Source organism: Myxocyprinus asiaticus, chromosome 11 (genome assembly GCF_019703515.2).
Source record: "Myxocyprinus asiaticus isolate MX2 ecotype Aquarium Trade chromosome 11, UBuf_Myxa_2, whole genome shotgun sequence".
Taxonomy (NCBI): Eukaryota; Metazoa; Chordata; class Actinopteri; order Cypriniformes; family Catostomidae; genus Myxocyprinus; species Myxocyprinus asiaticus.
Window position 1 is genome coordinate 29,591,208 of NC_059354.1, and position 19,497 is coordinate 29,610,704.

The following is a 19,497-nucleotide window of genomic DNA, read 5'->3' on the forward strand; positions in this document are numbered from 1 at the left end:
TAAATTCACCCTGTTTATCTAAAACAAATTCTGACGGTACAGCATTTGTGTACTTTTGGTGTTTGGTTTAGCACTTAACTATTTCAGCCTATTTCACTTAACTGTTTGTATTTATTTATTTATTTTTCTACTGTCACTAAAACATACTTTACTTACAGTATATTGTTTACTTTGTTTAAAACAGATCCGGTCCAAAAAAATGAGAAAGCTGTAGTTATTGAAATCCGAGTGTTTGTTTAAAAAAAGTAACGCAACAAAAACTCTGGTTCAAGTGACCTGTAAAACACATTCTTCAAAGACCTGTTACATGATTAGTGTTTATTTAAAATACTCCATCTGCAAATGATTTCAATTAAAAACTGACAAAGTTCACAGCTAGTAGCCTACATAGTAAGCAAAAAAAAAAAAATTAAGAGTTCAGTCTGTTTTTGTCTCCATGTTGTTCTGCATTGGTTGGGTAAAGTGTTTGTAGAGTCTATTGGTTGGCGTAACATTGCAACCAAAGGTGGTGAGATACTGCAGAACAAGTTTTGTCCATTGAGCTCTGGCTTGGAAAGGTGATGTTTCCGAGGAAAAGCTCTAAGAGAGAATGGCATTGGATCTGCGAATGCCGATTAGGTTGTCTGCGCTGAATGATCTCCTCATGGAAGCCCTGCTCAAATCCTTGTACTTATCCTCACATAGTCTTGAGATTGCCTATGGAGTAAAGAATACATTAAGTTAATGTGCAGAACCTTCAACTCTCTTTAGAACAATGGAAATGTTTTTTTGTTTTTTCCTTCATCTTCCACATAAATAGACCAATTAACAGAGGACGTATGACCTTACGTCCAGCAAGTTTTCTACCAACTGTTAGAAGATCTGCTGCCCACCTCTAATTTCTGAGCTCGTTCATTGCTCAGAGACTCCAAGGGGAAGCTCAAGTTGTTGTCATCTGCCAAAGAGCGCAAGTCAAAGTAATACTTGGCATAGACACTGGCTGGGACATTAATGTTAAACTGCAACAGCTCCAGAAAATGTCGCTCCATTTCGTTCCTGACATACAGATCAATGCGATTAGATTAATCAGAAATGTATCTTTTATGACCTTCTTGATAAAGTTCAAATACAACAGAAGCTGAACAAAGACTAAATTACAGCTCAGATTTTGCAGCAAATCAATAAATCATATCTGTTCAAATCAAATAGATTAATGTTACTTTTACAAAAAAGTGCCATGTTACCATAAAAACACCATGGAGAAGTTATAGAAAAACTAAGTATAGTGATACCATGGTGTTTGGACATTACCATAATGGTATTCTTTGAAGTAGCTTACAGTACCATTTAAGTACAATGGTACATGGATATGATCACCAAACAGTACCATGGTATATATCAAATTACCATATTAATATTACCCTATTACACTGCCATAGTACAAAGTACTTTTCTGAATGGATTTGAACACAATCCATTACTAGGTAGCTGACATGACATGTCAAGCAGTGACAGCAGTGTGACTTTCTAAACTTCATCTAAAACTAATTTATACAGCATTTTTCAATTCTTGTCTAATCACACATGAAGTTATGATATTTAGAGAAACTACATGGAATATTTTTACTTTTTAAAATTTATGTCACACCCAAGATTATTTATTAATTGATTTACGGTGAAAAAATATGAAATGCTGACCAGTGAAACACCTAAAAACTTACACTTTTCCTTAACTTCAAATCATAGTTCATGTGCATGATAATTTTCAAATACCCTTTTATAACAGTAAAACAAAGAACTCTTTATAAACAATAGATCTGTATCTTTTATACCCCAAAAATATCATAGAAATGCTCTGCTGCATCTGAGAGCAGATACAGAGACCATCACTGTGGAGACAGCCACCCAAATGTTTTGGGAAGAGCAGACATAAGGTTAAGGTGGATATGGGTAGTGGTGGAGGTGGTGTTTTGGTCGCTAGGGGCAACAAATGGAGTGGTCGAGAGCCTGGACCATTGAAGAGGAGCTCTGAGAGCACTTGAAGCCCGCCAGCCCAGAGGCTCACAAAGACGGCTTCAATGAAAGGGATGAAAATAGAGTGGAGGGGCAGAGAGGAAAGAAGAGGGACATGGCCTTTAACATAAACAATCAGGTAGAACTCCACAAAAAACAGACACATACACACAAATCCTGTCTGTGTCATTTATATGGATATTGAGACTAGAGAACAAACAAAACAAAAAAACAAGGTTTTGAAGTGTGTCGCTACACTTTTTTTGAAAATATTCCATGATTGTTCCAAGATATATTGGATGTTGTAGAGTATGTATTAGTATTAGACGGGAATGACTTGGCAGAGGAGTGAATTGAGACAAAGTACGGTCTCAATTTGGCATATAATGCATTTTGCATGGTACTTTCATGTATATAAAGGCCATGTGTTTAACAAGGTTTCCACCATACAAATGAGTTCTAATATTTAAACATAATTGAAAGCAGGGGTGTTACATCTGATCAATGAATGTTAATGACTTTACCAGTCATTCTGGATTATTGGATAAGGATTAACAAAATAAAATAAAATAAAAAACTATTAAGATTGCATAAATTTAGACTAGAAATAAATACTCACTGTACAATTTTCCATGACTTTTTTAGATATAATGTATTTCTATGACTTCTCCAGGCTTTGAAAATCAGTTTTAAAATTCCCTGATATTTCCAGGTTTTCCGTGACTGTGGGAACCTTGAGGAAGTGATCCTATTATCTTATGCCCTCTTTTTAACTTACATGTCCTCAACAGTGATGTCTTTGAGAATCTGACAGTAGTCCACGTTCCACACAGCCTGATCGTCCCAGACTTTCGAGGCCAACAGGATTGCTCCCAACACAATCCTCTTCCAGTTAGACGGGCAAATGTCCAGCTCGGCATACGTCAACAGCCTCTCCAAATATACCTGGAGCAAAGACAGTGTGTACATTTACATGTATGCTCTCTTCAGATTCTTCTTACCAAAGCAAATTTCGATAAAGCATGCGCCTTTGTGCGAGTTCGCAAATCACTATTAAAATCTTAGATTCTAATTATTTACTATCAGATGTAGTGACTGAATGTAAAGTAGTTGACAAGTGTTTTACATGCTTTACTTTTAGGTTATAGATGAGGTTGGAATTGATTTGGGTCCAAAACAGATTGAACAGACAAAAGAAGATTAATTCCCTGAAGCTATACTGCCCTCTAGTGGACATCAAGAAAATGAGCCAAGGCACCTCAATCACAAATCAAAAGCCAAAGTTGCCTGCTTTCTGTAAGACACTATATAACCTCATTCACACTATGCTCTGATCCCAGGATATGCCGGGGAGCTTTCTGTGTGAATGCAAGCCGGAGCCAGAATGCCAGAAAATTTGGTCCCGGGATCAGAGCCTAGTAACATTGCCGGGATCAATCCCAGAACGTGCCTGTGCGAACAAAAGGCAGAGCCGATGCCAGGATGCGTGTCATAGTGATAACGTATCTATTATGAGAAGGAGAAAGTCTGTATGCAGAATAGAGATTTAACGGTTTATGGCATACAGGGGTACATTTGCACCATTGTGTGAATATTAAGTCAGTTTTCCAAGTAAAGGAATTAATGTTTCTGTTGTAAATATCCGTTCAACAAAGAAACAGTTGTCTAAAATTACAGCATCACAAAGCTGCTGTGATCAAATACATTATTTTGTCATTCAAAGCACTGCACACCGAATATCGGAGCGGTACGGTACGGTTGAAGTCCACGACGTATGAATACTTTGGATATGTAAAATGTTGATGGCGACTTTAAGACAGGCCATCTGTTTGTTCAAACATGTATTTTTTTTAACCCTAAAAGGGCAAGAACACAACAATACAGATTTTTTTTATATACACATACACACATGAGATCAAACATTTCTGGTCTTCTTCCAAATAAAAATTTCAATTTTACAGCTTGTATAATTATATCATGAAAACAGTATCTTGACATTTGCCTCGAGGCTTCTAAATGCAAGTGCAGCGCAAGAGTTAGCCTACGTTTTATTAGTAAAATAGCCTACTTTTTGAAAAAAAATTTAAAAAGTGCTTTAAGCATAAAAAACAAAAAACAAATAATTGACAGTGCTAGTGCAAAATAAAAAAGCACCAACAAAGAAACAGCAATTGAATAATAATTATTGATTGTAAGAAATGTCTGAAGAAAAAAAGCACAGTCCCTTGTCTGTGTAGTTAATTTTCTTTATTTTTAGGAATGTTGGACAGTTAAGAATTTAAACTAGATTACAAAAGCAATTACTGAAACAAATACACATCTTAACTGTTGCAAGGCAGTATGAAAATTATTAGTTTATGTAATTTTTTCTATCATTTAATATTAATTATATGCATTGTGACACGTTAATATAGGCTATATATATATATATATATATATATATATGTATGTGTGTGTGTGTGTGTGTGTGTATATATATATATATATATGTATATGTATGTATATATATATGTGTGCGTGTATGTATGTATACAGTGGCAAGTTTGGGCACCCCTGGTCAAAATTTCTGTTGCTGTGAATAGTTAAGTGAGTAGAAGATGAACTGATCTCCAAAAGGCATAAAGTTAAAGATGAAACATTCTTTTCAACATTTTAAGCAATATTAGTGTATTATTTTTATTTTGTACAATATTAGAGTGAAAAAAGGGAAAGGAGCACCATGCAAATGTTTGGGCACCCCAAGAGATTTGAGCTCTCAGATAACTTTTACCAAGATCTCAGACCTTAATTAGCTTGTTAGGGCTATGGCTTGTTCACAATCATCATTTGGAAAGGCCAGGTGATGCAAATTTCAAAGCTTTATACATACTCTGACTCCTCAAATCTTGTCCCAACAATCAGCATCCATGGGCTCCTCTAAGCAGCTGCCTAGCACTCTGAAAATTAAAATAACTGATGCCCACAAAGCTGGAGAAGGCTATAAGAAGATAGCAAAGCGTTTTCAGGTAGCCATTTCCTCAGTTCATAATGTAATTAAGAAATGGCAGTTAACAGGAATGGTGGAGTTCAAGTTGAAGTCTGGAAGACCAAGAAAACTTTCAGAGAGAACTCCTTGTAGGATTGCTAGAAAGGCAAATCAAAACCCCTGTTTGACTGCAAAAGACCTCATGGAAGATTTAGCAGACTCTGGAATAGTGGTGCACTGTTCTACTGTGCAGCAACACCTGCACAAATATGACCTTCTTGGAAGAGTCATGAGAAGAAAACCTTTCCTGCATCCTCACCACAAATTTCAGTGTCAGAAGTTTGCAAATGAACATCTAAACAAGCCTGATGCATTTTGGAAACAAGTCCTGCGGACTGATGAAGTTAAAATATAACTTTCTGGCTGCAATGAGCAAAGGTATGTTTGGAGAAAAAAGGGTGCAGAATTTCATGAAAAGAACACCTCTCCAACTGTTAAGCACGGGGTGGATCGATCATGCTTTGGGCTTGTGTTGATGCCAGTGGCACAGGGGAACATTTCACTGGTAGAGGAAAGAATGGATTAAATTAAATACCAGCAAATTCTGGAAGCAAACATCACACCATCTGTAAAAAAGCCGAAGATGAAAAGAGGATGATAATGATCCTAAATACACTTCAAAATCCACAATGGACTACCTCATGAGGCGCAAGCTGAAGGTTTTGCCATGGCCCTCACAGTCTCCCGACCAAAACATCATCGAAAATCTGTGGATAGACCTCAAAAGAGCAGTGCATGCAAGATGGCCCAAGAATCTCACAGAACTAGAAGCCTTTTGCAAGGAAGAATGGGCAAAAATCCCCCAAACAAAAACTCAAAGACACTTAGCTGGCTACAAAAAGCTTTACAAGCTGTGATACTTGCCAGGGGGTGTTACTAATTACTGACCATGCAGGGTGCCCAAACTTTTGCTTCGGGCCCTTTTCCTTTTTTGTTATTTTGAAACTGTAAAAGATGAATCTAATAAAGTAAAATTGCTTATAATATTAAAGATAATAATGTGTCATCTTTAACTTTAAGCCTTTTGGAAATCAGGCCATCTTTTGCTCGCTTATCTATTCCCAGCAACAGAAACTTTGATCAGGCGTGCCCAAATTTTTGCATGCCACTGTATACACATATATATATATATATATATATACAGGGTTGGGGAGTAATGGAATAAAGGTAACGGGATTACGTATTTAAAATACAAAATATAAGTAACTGTATTCCACTACAGTTACAATTTAAATCATTGGTAATTAGAATACAGTTACATTCAAAAAGTATTTTGATTACTGAGATTACTTTGCATTTTATTGTCATTTGTTTCATTTAATATTTAGTCCTTTCAGATGGAAAACATTTATATATATAAATGATGCGATCCAAAGTGCATTTGAACAGCGGTGAAACACTTTCTTATGATGTGTTACATTCATACGAGCAGACAGAGAAGTAAGTTTGAAGTAAGTTTGGAGCAGAAGAAATAGAAATAAACCTTGTGTAAATTGTCAGCTTTACACGAAGCTAAAATGCTATTTCTAGCCAATTTACATGCACGTTACCAGGCACGATCATATTTTTTATCAAGAAAATTCAAGTTGGATCATAACTTCTTTGATATTAGGGCAAAAATCGTATTCTTGATAATAATTTTTGTATTGTTTTCCAGTAAAAATATCTAAAAATCCTTAAAACAAGATCAGTTATATTTATCTTGTTTTAGAAACAACACTGCAAAAGATATTTAGGTTTTTCAGAGAATGTATATTTTGTCTTACTGTACTGGCAGATTTTTTATAGTCAAAACAAGTGAATAAAATCTACCAGTGCTGAAGAAGTAATCCAAAGTATTTAGAATACGTTACTGACCTTGAGTAATCTAACGAAATATGTTACAAATTACAGCATGTATTTTGTAATCTGTGGTGGAATACATTTCAAAAGTAACCCTCCCAACCCTGTATATATATATATATATATATATACACACACACACACACACACACACACACACACACACACACACACACACACACACAGTTGTGCTCAAAAGTCTGCATACCCTGGCAGAATTGTGAAATTTTGGCATTGATTTTGAAAATATGACTGATCATTTAAAAAACCTGTCTTTTATTTAAGGATAGTGATCATATAAAGCCATTTATTATCACACAGTGGTTTGGCTCCTTTTTAAATCATAATGATAACAGGAATTACCCAAATGACCCTGATCAAAAGTTTACATACCCTTGAATGTTTGGCCTTGTTACAGACACACAAGGTGACACACACACAGGTTTAAATGGCAATTAAAGGTTAATTTCCCACACCTGTGGCTTTTTAAATTGCAGTTAGTGTCTGTGTATAAATAGTCAATGAGTTTGTTAGCTGTCACGTGGATACACTGAGCAGGCTAGATACCGAGCCATGGGGAGCAGAAAAGAACTGTCAAAAGACCTGCTTAACAAGGTAATGGAACTATATAAAGATGGAAAAGGATATAAAAAGATATCCAAAGCCTTGAAAATGCCAGTCAGTACTGTTCAATCACTTATAAAAAAGTGGAAAATTCGGGGATCTCTTGATACCAAGCCAAGGTCAGGTAGACCAAGAAAGATTTCAGCCACAACTGTCAGAAGAATTGTTCGAGATACAAAGAAAAACCCACAGGTAACCTCAGGGGAAATACAGGCTTCTCTGGAAAAAGACGGTATGGTTGTTTCAAGGAGCAAATACGATGATACTTGAACAAAAATTAGCTGCATGTTCGAGTTGCCAGAAAGAAGCCTTTACTTCGCCAATGCCACAAAAAAGCCCGGTTACAATATGCCCGACAACACCTTGACACGCCTCACAGCTTCTGGCACACTGTAATTTTGAGTGACAAGACCAAAATAGAGCTTTATGTTCACAACCATAAGCGCTATGTTTGGAGAGGGGTCAACAAGGCCTATAGTAAAAAGAATACCACCCCCACTGTGAAGCATGATGGTGGCTCACTGATGTTTTGGGGGTGTGTGAGCTCTAAAGGCACGGGGAATCTTGGGAAAATGTATGGCAAGATGAATGCAGCATGTTATCAGAAAATACTGACAGACAATTTGCGTTATTCTACACGAAAGCTGCGCATGGGACGCTCTTGGACTTTCCAACATGTCAATGACCCTAAGCACAAGGCCAAGTTGACCCTCCAGTGGTTACAGCAGAAAAAGGTGAAGGTTCCATCACAGTCTCCTGACCTTAATATCATCGAGCCACTCTGGGGAGATCTCAAACGTGCGGTTCATGCAAGACGACCAAAGACTTTGCATGACCTGGAGGCATTTTGCCAAGACGAATGGGCAGCTATGCCACCTGCATGAATTTGGGGCCTCATAGACAACTATTACAAAAGACTGCACACTGTCATTGATGCTAAAGGGGGCAATACACAGTATTAAGAACTAAGGGTTCATTTTTTTTCTTTGTTGCCATGTTTTGTTTTATGATTGTGCCATTCTGTTATAACCTACAGTTGAATATGAATCCCATTAGAAATAAATGTGTTTTGCCTGCTCACTCATGTTTTCTTTGAAAATAGTACATATATTACAAATTGTCCAAGGTTTTGCAAACTTTTGAGCACAACTGTATGTGTGTATATATATATATACACTATATTGCCAAAAGTATTCGCTCATGTGCCATTTGACGCATATGAACTTAAGTGACATCCCATTCTTAATCCATAGGGTTTAATATGATGTCGGCCCACCCTTTGCAGCTATAACAGCTTCAACTCTTCTGGGAAGGCTTTCCACAAGGTTTAGGAGTGTGTTTATGGGAATTTTTGACCATTCTTCCAGAAGCGCATTTGGGAGGTCAGACACTGATGTTGGATGAGAAGGCCTGGCTCGCAGTCTTCGCTCTAATTCATCCCAAAGGTGCTCTATCGGGTTGAGGTCAGGACTCTGTGCAGGCCAGTCAAGTTCTTCCACACCAAACTCGCTCATCCATGTCTTTATGGACCTTGCTTTGTGCACTGGTGCGCAGTCATGTTGGAACAGGAAGGGGCCATCCCCAAACTGTTCCCACAAAGTTGGGAGCATGGAATTGTCCAAAATCTCTTGGTATGCTGAAGCATTCAGAGTTCCTTTCACTGGAACTAAGGTTCCAAGCCCAGCTCCTGAAAAACTACCCCACACTATAATCCCCCCTCCACCAAACTTCACAGTTGGCACAATGCAGTCAGACAAGTACCGTTCTCCTGGCAACCGCCAAACCCAGACTCGTCCATCAGATTGCCAGATGGAGAAGCGTGATTCGTCACTCCAGAGAACGTGACTCCACTGCTCTAGAGTCCAGTGGCGGCGTGCTTTACACCACTGCATCCGACGCTTTGCATTGCACTTGGTGATGTATGGCTTGGATGCAGCTGCTCGGCCATGGAAACCCATTCCATGAAGCTCTCTACGCACTGTTCTTGAGCTAATCTGAAGGCCACATGAACTTTGGAGGTCTGTAGCGATTGACTCTGCAGAAAGTTGGCGACGTCTGCGCACTATGTGCCTCAGCATCCGCTGACCCCACTCTGTCATTTTACGTGGCCTACCACTTCGTGGCTGAGTTGCTGTCATTCCCAATCGCTTCCACTTTGTTATAATACCACTGGCAGTTGACTGTGGAATATTTAGTAGCGAGGAAATTTCACGACTGGACTTGTTGCACAGGTGGCATCCTATCACAGTACCACGCTGGAATTCACTGAGCTCCTGAGAGCGGCCCATTCTTTCACAAATGTTTGTAGAAGCAGTCTGCATGCCTAGGTGCTTCATTTTATACACCTGTGGCCATGGAAGTGATTGGAACACCTGAATTCAATTATTTGGATGGGTGAGCGAATACTTTTGGCAATATAGTGTATATATATACACACTTACGGGTTTCACTTTCAATCTTTATTGTCCTTTATTGGCAAAAACAATTTACATCGAACAATATAAAAATGATCTTATTAGCTATTTATAAAAGTAGGCTAGTCTTAACTGAATAAAATTGATCAAATTGGCTATCATGCAAATCTCACACCGGGACCATCAGTGCAGACGATGAAATTAACCGTTATTTTTTTTGTGGTAAGGTATGAAAAAATGCGGGTTATCAGTATACTTAAGACGCTCTACATAGACACCACATCGTGATGTCACTTTTGTCTTGGGATTTTTTTCCGGGATGAGTGTGAATGCAAGCACAGATTCCGGGAAAGCTTGGGCAGTGTAAATTATCAAAATCTTGCAGTCCCAGAACAGATCCAGGGATGACTTTTCCGGGATTCATCCCAGGATCTCTACATGAAAGGGGCTTATGGTTTCCTCATGACACAGAAAGAATAAGGCCGATTAGAGTCTCTGTGTTCACTGACTATCTGATACATGTTGCGCACAAAAAATCAGCTCAAAATCAGCAGCTCCAATCTGATTTGCAGGCTTAATGCCAAGTGCACACTATATGAGTTTTACGGTCCATTACGATTGTTGTCAGACTGTACAATATGAATGCATTTAGATCTTGGGTAAAAGTCATTGCACACTGCGTGGGGCGTGGTGGGGCTGGAGGCGGACCGTTGTTACTCTATGACCATGTGCTTCATGGACGTTTTCACTGTTGCGCACCGCCTCCGTGTTTATATCAGCGTCTCCTGCTGAACGTGTTTATATACGCATCCTCCGACAGGGTAGACTAGGGTGGCAGATGCCGTAACTGCAGCCAGCCAGAGGCCCTGGGGCTTAAGCCCAGGTAAGCCCGTACATTAATGTGGCCCTGGTCAGACAATTACTTCTAGATAGCTACACTTCACTGAGTGGGAAGTTTTTGGCCAAAATAAGTTTCAAAGTGGATAAGACATTATGCTGATATATATGGCTATGCAAGACTAGGCCTGTCATAACAGTATAACTTGAATACCCCTTAATACAGATTCAAAGTCGGGCAGGCTAACATTCTCTTACCAGAGTGACGATTGCACACTCAGCCGTAAGCTGTGCTGCGCTGAACAGTGTCCGGACGAATCGATAAATGAGTTTGTGTTCGGGATCTGTGCGGGAGTAATCATCAGGAACCTGTTCCCTCTGCCAAAGGTAGAATATTTACACATCATACACCAATATTTACACAAAATCCATTAAAAATTCTTTAATTTACAGCTCCAGTCCACTAATCTGATTTGCACTATTTGCATTCCAAGAGAGCTGATATTTAGTATAACAGCACTAGGATGCTTCACTGGGACTGTAATGTGTGAAATTCACTATCTGCTGCTAGAGTGCCAGTAACTTGAGTAAAAAAAAAACAAAAAAAACCTGAAACAAGATATATACCAATCAGCCACAACTTTAAAACCACCTGCCTAATATTGTGTAGGTCCCCCTCGTGCCGCCAAAACAGTGCCAACCCGCATCTTAGAATAGCATTCTGAGATGCTATTCTTCTCACCACAATTGTACAGAGCGGTTATCTGAGTTACCGTAGACTTGTCAGTTCGAACCAGTCTGGCCATTCTCTGTTGACCTCTCTCATTAACAAGGCGTTTCTGTCCACAGAACTGTCGGTAACTGGATGTTTTTGGCACCATTCGGAGTAAATTCTAGAGACTGTTGTGCGTGAAAATCTCAGGAGATCAGCAGTTACAGAAATACTTAAACCAGCCCATCTGGCACCAACAATCATCCATGCAATTATCTAATCAGCCAATCGTGTGGCCGCAGTGCATAAAATCACGCAGATACAGGTCAGGAGCTTCAGTTAATGTTCACATCAATCATCAGAATGGGGAAAAAATTTGATCACAGTGATTTGGACTGTGGCATGATTGTTGGTGCCAGATGGGCTGGTTTGAGTATTTCTGTAACTGCTGATCTCCTGGGATTTTCATGCACAAACGTCTCTAGAATTTACTCCGAATGGTGCCAAAAACAAAAACATTCAGTGAGCGGCAGTTCTGTGGACAGAAATAACTTGTTGATGAGATAGGTCAACAGAGAATGGCCAGACTGGTCTGAACTGACAAAGTCTACGGTAACTCAGATAACAACTCTGAGAAGAATAACATCTTAGAATGCTATTCTGAAATGCGGGTTGGTGCTGTTTTGGCAGCATGATGAGGACCTACACAATAATAGGCAGGTGTTGTGGCTGATCAGTGTAGGTGGAGTTACTTACAGATAAGGGATGCATTTTTTCATCGAAGATTTCCAATGACCTATCAGAGTCCCTAAAATGGATTAATGAAATTGTTTAAAACCACGCTAGTATTCACATTTTACATGCAAAATTTCATAAAATATAGGTAAAATTGTTTGCTAGTCCAACTAGTGGGGTTGGGGGGGACGACAGTAAACTTACCTGTTTTTAATGTGATAATATATTGCTAATGTAACACTGCAAACAGAAATCAGAAAGGTGGTCATCATGCAAATAAAGATAAGAAACACAACCAAAAGTACTCTACCTTATCATTTTACAAATTATTATTTCATGCATAGAATGGTATATACAATTCATTAATAAGCACTCACACAATGTTGGAACACTGCGAAGTGTAGAATAGTGTGACAGATCAGATATGTCTAGCTATTAACAGCCATTTAACAACAGCCATTAACAACAATAGTTATACACATAACACGTAGGTGTATAACTATTTTTTATTTTTTATTATTATCTATGTCTTGCTGCTGTTTTTGTATTGTTTTTGTATTGTTGTACACTAGAAGCTCCTGTCACCAAGACAAATTCCTTGTATGTGTAAGCATACTTGGCAATAAAGCTGATTCTGATTCTTTACAACAAGTTTCCCCAAAAATATGCAATTAAAAAACAGTGGACTATTACTGACCATTTGATTGTGCTTTTCAGGTTTGGCTGACTAACTGTACTATCATCAATGAATATCGTTGAGCAGGAGCTGTACTTCTTTGAAAGCAGACCAGGAGAGACCTACAGAAAGTACCAACATTTAATGCGTTTGCAGAAAGACGTTCCAGCATACGACCAGTTTCAACCCATAACTACTTACATGATTTATGTGATTGCTTTTCCTCCTATCCCGAACTGAAAAAGAGAAAGGCAGAGGTTTTATAAAAAAAATAATAATAATAATAAATAAAAATAAATAAAATATTGGTAAGCTGTGACAGTGTCCAGTTAACAAAGTGACCTGCCATCTATAACAGCACAGGTCAGCATACTAGTTAATAGGATCTCAGATAACCGCTTATAGGATCTAAAATGAAATGATTAACAATAACCAGACTGTTACAGCATAGTAAAAGATTAAAAGATCATTCAAAACAATGGATACAAAGCAAGCTGAAGATTATGATGTTTTCAAGTTGGAAACACTCACCGTCTGTCTGTGACTTGCTAAGGAAAATTGTGCTGGCCCGGGCATGATCTGAGGGGTTGGAATCTAATGCCAAATCTAGAAGACAGAATTAAACTAGAATCAATCGATCTATCAATCAACAAGAGATGGGGACAATTACAAATATAAACACTGTAATAAAATATGAAAAAGTTATGAATGAATGTCTTTATTCTGGTACTTCAAAACTTTCAACTTTCAAACTTTATTCTCAATAGATTATCAAAGCCATGGTGCAGTGGTCAGCACAAATACTGCAAACACGTGGTGCTCATGTGGTCAACAAATTTGAGTCCTGCCTGCAACTTATCCCGATCTCACTGCCCTTCTCTCTCACTCCAACACTCCGTGTCATACTCTTCACTACATCTGTCCAATAATATAAGTCAAAGCTAAAACTAAAATAAAGAGGCACTAGAAGACTGTTCATTAACTTTTCAACAGACATATATTTATCTTTAAAATTGTAGCTTGGTACTTTAGTGAATAATTTTGCCACAGAAAAACAGAATAATTGATAGATGAATTTTTTTACATTAACATAACTTCCTTTCACAACGTAGTAAAACAACTCCCCAACAAGGGGAATAAGGGGGTGTGTCGTCCTACTCCGAGCATGCAGTCTGACTGGCAGTGGCATGCTGCAACCCTTTTGACCCTGGGGGCAGGCACAGCAGGCACAATGCGCCCATTGTATGGGCAAAGCAGGAGAACACAGAACCTCACACCCTGTGCTCCGCCCACACTGCCATGCAGCACAGGAACCGTGCCAGTGCATCAGAAAGAACCTTACTACAGACAGACACTTTACAGGAGGAGCACACAAAAAGACCAATGCCGTAATTGATTTCCCCAGGAGACACCCATTCAGTCTTGTTGTGTTGGCGTAGCTTAAAGATAGATTTGGTCGATTTGTTGTAGTAAACTGTGCAAACATCAAACACAGACGCAAGATGTTCTACCAACTGTCTACGTGATCTCACTAGGATTCAGGGTTATGCCCAGGTCATGCCATGAAGAGGCATTTCCTTGGAATTCAGCAGAGACAGTGTCAAAGAATGTGTGCCAGTACTGCTAAATTGAACAGTAAACACAAGGAGATGTTTGGGAGTCCTAACAATGTCATGGGAGCTGCAAAACTGGCAAGAGGTGTAGCCCAGGTGCAAGGCAGAAGCTTAATGGAGGGAGTTCTGGGCAAACAGTTTTGGTTGACTTTACTCTAAAGTGTATGACCCGAAACATACTCTATGCAAGTTCTAGGGTTCCCACAGTCATAGAAAACCTGGAAATAGCAGGGAATTTTAAATTAGGGATTCCAAACACATTAGGCATTAGTAGGCATTGTCTTCTTCTCTTTGATGTCAACAATAGTTTGAAGAAAATGATCTAGAGGAAGTTAAACTGTCGACGTGTTTATAGTTAGCTACCTGAATAATAAAACATTTGGTTTAATGGCACAATGTTTGAAGATAATTCTATCACCCCCTTTAGTACTGAGGTTTGTATGTTTCTTGTCTGAAGCACATTTTATTTGCACAGAAATGCCACCCCAAAATCCTATAATAAACTATGATCACTGCATAATGGAGATCATTTCCAAAGGCTAAATTCAGGTACATCCAAACAGATCTTCTAATAAATAAAAGCCTCCAAAAGGCTTCAGAACCTCGCAGTACCAGTCTTGACATCTTTTTACAACATAGTCCCAGCCATCTCCAACCAGAGAACAACAATGGCATGGCAAAGTGAAAGTGACAAGTCCAGTTAGGTTAACCTAAAGACACATTTATTGACTTAACTCTTGTTGGAGCTGAGGCGTATACTCCTTCCCCAGGGAGATCAATGGGCAGGAGCGAGAGAGAATGCTGACTGACAGGGAGGTGCAGGAATGCCTGGTCACAAGGCAAATTTAGTCAACATCCAAGCCAATTATTTTTTTTGCTAGCTCAATGATAAAGCACAAAACTAGCACCATATTGCCATCTTGCAAATTTGGATGCGCACAAATACAGCGTAATTTCTTTTTTTGGGGGGGGGGGATTTTTTCCCCTTTTTCTCCCAATTTGGAATGCCCAATTCCCAATGCGCTCTAAGTCCTCGTGGTCGCATAGTGATTCGCCTCAGTCCAGGTGGCGGAGGACGAATCCCAGTTGCCTCCGCGTCTGAGAAAGTCAACCCGCGCATCTTATCACGTGGCTTGTTGAGCCACGTGATACCGCGGCATCCACCACGGCAACCACGCTCAATTCACCATGTGCCCCACCGAGAACAAACCACATTATAACAACCACGAGGAGATTACCCCATGTGACTCTACCCTCCCTAGCAACCGGGCCAATTTGGTTGCTAAGGAGACCTGGCTGGAGTCACTCAGCACGTCCTGGGATGCGAACTAGCGAACTCCAGGGGTGGTAGCCACAAAATACAGTGGTATTTTACCACTGAGCTACCCAGGCCCCCTAATACAGCGTAATTTCTTAGCGGAGCCACCATTGGGCAGGCATTATTCATGATGAAACACAAGCAGAACTCGTTTCTGTGTAAATCATTTGTAAATTGCTGCATTCAATTCAATGGGACAGCTAACATACAAATGGTTTTACGTGATGTATTGTACACAGAACATAAATCTGCTCATGTTTCATGTATAAGACAGATAACAACATGAATATTTTAATTAAAAATAATTATAAAATGGGAAGTTATGACACAAAATTCTGATTGCATGTGCCGTGTTTGAAGCTATTTTAAAATAGATCATTGGTTTAATTTTTTTAATGCAAGAAGTTGCGCTTGGCAACCATAAACAGCATACAGTTAGGCTAATAAACTATATTACTAGGTTATTGATATTACCTGATGATTAGTATTATTAGGAAATGTATTATTAGATTTTGGTGTCTTTTATCACTGTTTAATAATAGCAATAAGCCACAAGAGGCTGCGATACAGTGATTGTACCATATTTAAAGGAACGTTCCAGGTTTAGTACAGTACAAGTTAAGCTCAATCGACAGCATTTGCAGCATGTTGTTTACCGCAGAAACAATTTCAACTCGTCCCTCGATTATTCTGAAAAAGAAGTAAAAACTGTGGTTACTGTAAGGCACTAACAATGGAAGTGAATGGGGCTAGTCCATCAATGCTTAATACACGCTTTCTTAAGTCAAAAGATGTAAACATTATACATGTTAACATGATTTGAGTGTGATAAAATTGATTACAGGGTTTACTGGCTTTATCTCGCCATGGCAAGAAAGTTGAAACTTTGCAAAGATAAGGTAAGTAAGCGATGTTATCACACTAAAATAATGTTAACATAAATACAATTTAGGCTATGTCTTGTGGTTATACTTTTGAAACAGTGTGTATTTTAACATTTATGGACTGGCCCTATTCACTTGGACCACTGTAAGTACCTTACTGTAACCAAATTTCTTTTTTTTGTTTTTTTTCCTTTTTTTTTTTTTAATAAAAGAAGGGTGAGTTGAAAGAATTTTTTTGGTAATCAACATTATGCCACAAATACTATCAGTTGAGTTTAACTTGTATTGAAACCGGAACATTCCTTTAAGGGGGCTGTAAAAGTTCACGCTTAAGAACACTCTTTAACAGTGGTAAAAATTACTGTAATGCAAGCCTCTCGTTCCTTATGGCTTTAATGTGCTGAACAACTGAGATTCATTCATTCTGCACCTACAGGTCCAATCTCTCCAGAGCTGGTGTACTCAGCTGCCACTCCCATTCACCCCCTAGAGTTAAAAATAACCCCTGAGGGTGGGCCAGATGTCCTCACTGAGGGGAGGAACACAGATCTAGTGCGGAATGGCACATCACAGAGAGGTAATACTCTATATGAATATGGTGAAACAGTTCAATACAGGACAACTGAATTTATCCTAGAAACTTTAAAGTGACTTCAAACCTTTAAGCTCATGAAAGAAATGTGCCACATGGGTATCCGCAAGAGTGAGAGAGGGATAAGGAGAGGGAACACAGCTGTCCCAAAGATCTACATCTCTGGGATGCCAGGAATGGCTCACATTTTTAGATGGTCTCTGCCAGTTAACCTTGGAATCTTATTTATTCTCATGTCTGACTAAACTCCAAACAAAACATGACCTGAAATAACCCAATCATAAGGGATCAAAAGTGCTTTGAACCAGTGAAGACATGCTGCTCTAAACTGAGCAATGTACATCACACACAAGTTATTTCTGTGTTTGTGGGGGACTACGTAAGTCTTCAGTGAGGGTAAAATAGCACGGACTAAATAAACAACAGGCAGACACTAAAAGGAGGCATCACATACACCATCCCAGAGTTCCATAAGTCTCTGTCTTGGTCTAGCATAACAGATATTTTGACCAAAAATGTAATAGACTTTACTCTGCCCTGTTCAGAGTAAACCAAGTGCGCTAAATATGTTCAGCTCTTGAGAGAAACCTGATATGTGAGATGAGGAGGTAAAGGAACCGGATCACGGCATCACAGTTGTTAAAGACGCTGTGGCACATGAGATGAAGAAAAAAAAAAGCATAGAATAACAAAGAATAAAAAAAGAATATTTTACTGCCACTCTATCAAGGCAAATTAAAATTGTCAAGTGACTTACTGCAGTCACCCGAATATAACCTGAGGTTGTGTCTTGACCAGGGACACAATGGTAATAGTTCATAGATCAAAGCTTTAAGGGTTTGAATCTGCAACTTTTCAGATGATCAGTCCAAGATTAGGGGTGTTCAATTTAGCTGGTGGAGATTCACCTTCTTATAAATTTAACTCCAACCCTCTTCAACAATGTAAGTAAACCCAAAGACCTTGATAAACTGGTTCAGGGGTGTTTGAGCAGGGCTGGACCTAAACTCTACAGGATGCTATATCTTCAATCACAAGGCTAAATTAGGCCTAAACCAAGACCCTTGAGCCTAGAACTTTAACTAATAACTACTGTACTAGACCTCACCACCCACCAGAACCTACCGTCGGGCACCTCTCGGTCACTGATGTGCTGCAGATATGGACCGGTGTCATCACTCAGGTCTGTATTGATCTGATAGTCCTCCAGACACTCCACCTGTCGGGGCAGTTTTGGGCTTCCATTGGGGGACACGCAGCAGGACACTGTATTCCCCATGATCACAGACTCACTTTACCTGCTCAGAAGTGTTCCTCTGTGACCAACAGCTGTGAAACTCACACCTGGGCTACTTCTGTCATCAGATGTGAATCAGTGGATCCAATGAATGAACTCAACCTAAATGTAGGTCCATGAAGAGCTTAAATGGACACACTGAAACAGAGTCAGCATTTACTGCTTATACTGTCTGATTGTTCGAGATGATAGAGGCTCTACTGTCTGTGCCAGTTCATTAATTAGGACTGCATGAATTTAGACACAGTGTTACAGAAGATCTCAGGCTTTAGCACCCAAGTTATAAATACAACCCGATATAAGACACGGGACTGACAGCATATCAATTTAAAATATCGATCCGAGATTATTGAATACGGATTTATTTCTTTAAATTAGCCGTGTACGCTAACTGCTAATATAGATTCATTGTGAATGAGCGAGTTTAGAGCCGCAAAGCTAAGTGAGATAAACCTTCTTTTTAACTGTGGTTTAAATGTCCGAATCCGTCATAAATGAACCCTGTGTGACCGTTCAGATAGTGAACAGAAGAAACATCCCTTACAGCATAGTCTTCCGAGCATTTATCCGTCATTTAAAGGGCTTGTCTGTGTGTTGACTGAAACTCTAGATCCAATAATCACCCAAATCCTCAGGCCTTCGGGCCCGCAGAGAGAGAATATGAGCCTTTTAAATCAGCGGATTAATAAAGTCCTGTCCATTTCAATAAACTTAAATTAAGCTCCGGTTTTGTTTGAAGTTATTAGCTTTCGTCCACCGCGCCTCGTTGGAGTGGAGAGTCCCCCGTTATCCCCTCCTCCCCGCCGGCCAGCGTAATAGCAGCAGCAGCAGCAACCCGCTCCCCGCCACCACCGCCATCTGATCCGAGTGACGCATCAAAGTTCCGCCCCCTTTTTTGCATTCCAACAATTGCGATTGGGTGAGCCATCAAAACGA

The 19,497-nt window shown here is 39.3% G+C and overlaps 1 protein-coding gene across 1 annotated transcript; it reads right to left on the reverse strand.

Moving 5' to 3' along the window:
- Positions 1–105: 105 nt before the first annotated feature.
- Positions 106–19,408, reverse strand: LOC127448124 (cyclin-Y-like protein 1). The gene is made up of 10 exons (XM_051710439.1): positions 18,390–19,408; positions 13,389–13,463; positions 13,059–13,093; positions 12,879–12,979; positions 12,386–12,421; positions 12,203–12,254; positions 10,993–11,112; positions 2,771–2,937; positions 873–1,035; positions 106–696 (listed from the first exon to the last, which is right to left on the reverse strand). The coding sequence occupies exons 1-10, from the start codon at positions 18,541–18,543 to the stop codon at positions 580–582; spliced, it is 1,020 nt and encodes a 339-aa protein (XP_051566399.1). The 5' UTR covers positions 18,544–19,408; the 3' UTR covers positions 106–579.
- Between the last annotated feature and the right edge of the window lie 89 nt (positions 19,409–19,497).

Bases quoted from the DNA above. Each gene is read 5' to 3' on its own strand.
- LOC127448124 (XM_051710439.1), bottom strand. From the start codon at position 18,543: ATGGGGAATACAGTGTCCTGCTGCGTGTCCCCCAATGGAAGCCCAAAA. The intron at 13,464-18,389 runs GTAGGTTCTGGT...TCTGTCTTCTAG, and splicing joins TGACCGAGAGGTGCCCGACG to ATTTGGCATTAGATTCCAAC. The intron at 2,938-10,992 runs GTAAGAGAATGT...TCTTTGCTCCAG, and splicing joins AGTGTGCAATCGTCACTCTG to GTATATTTGGAGAGGCTGTT.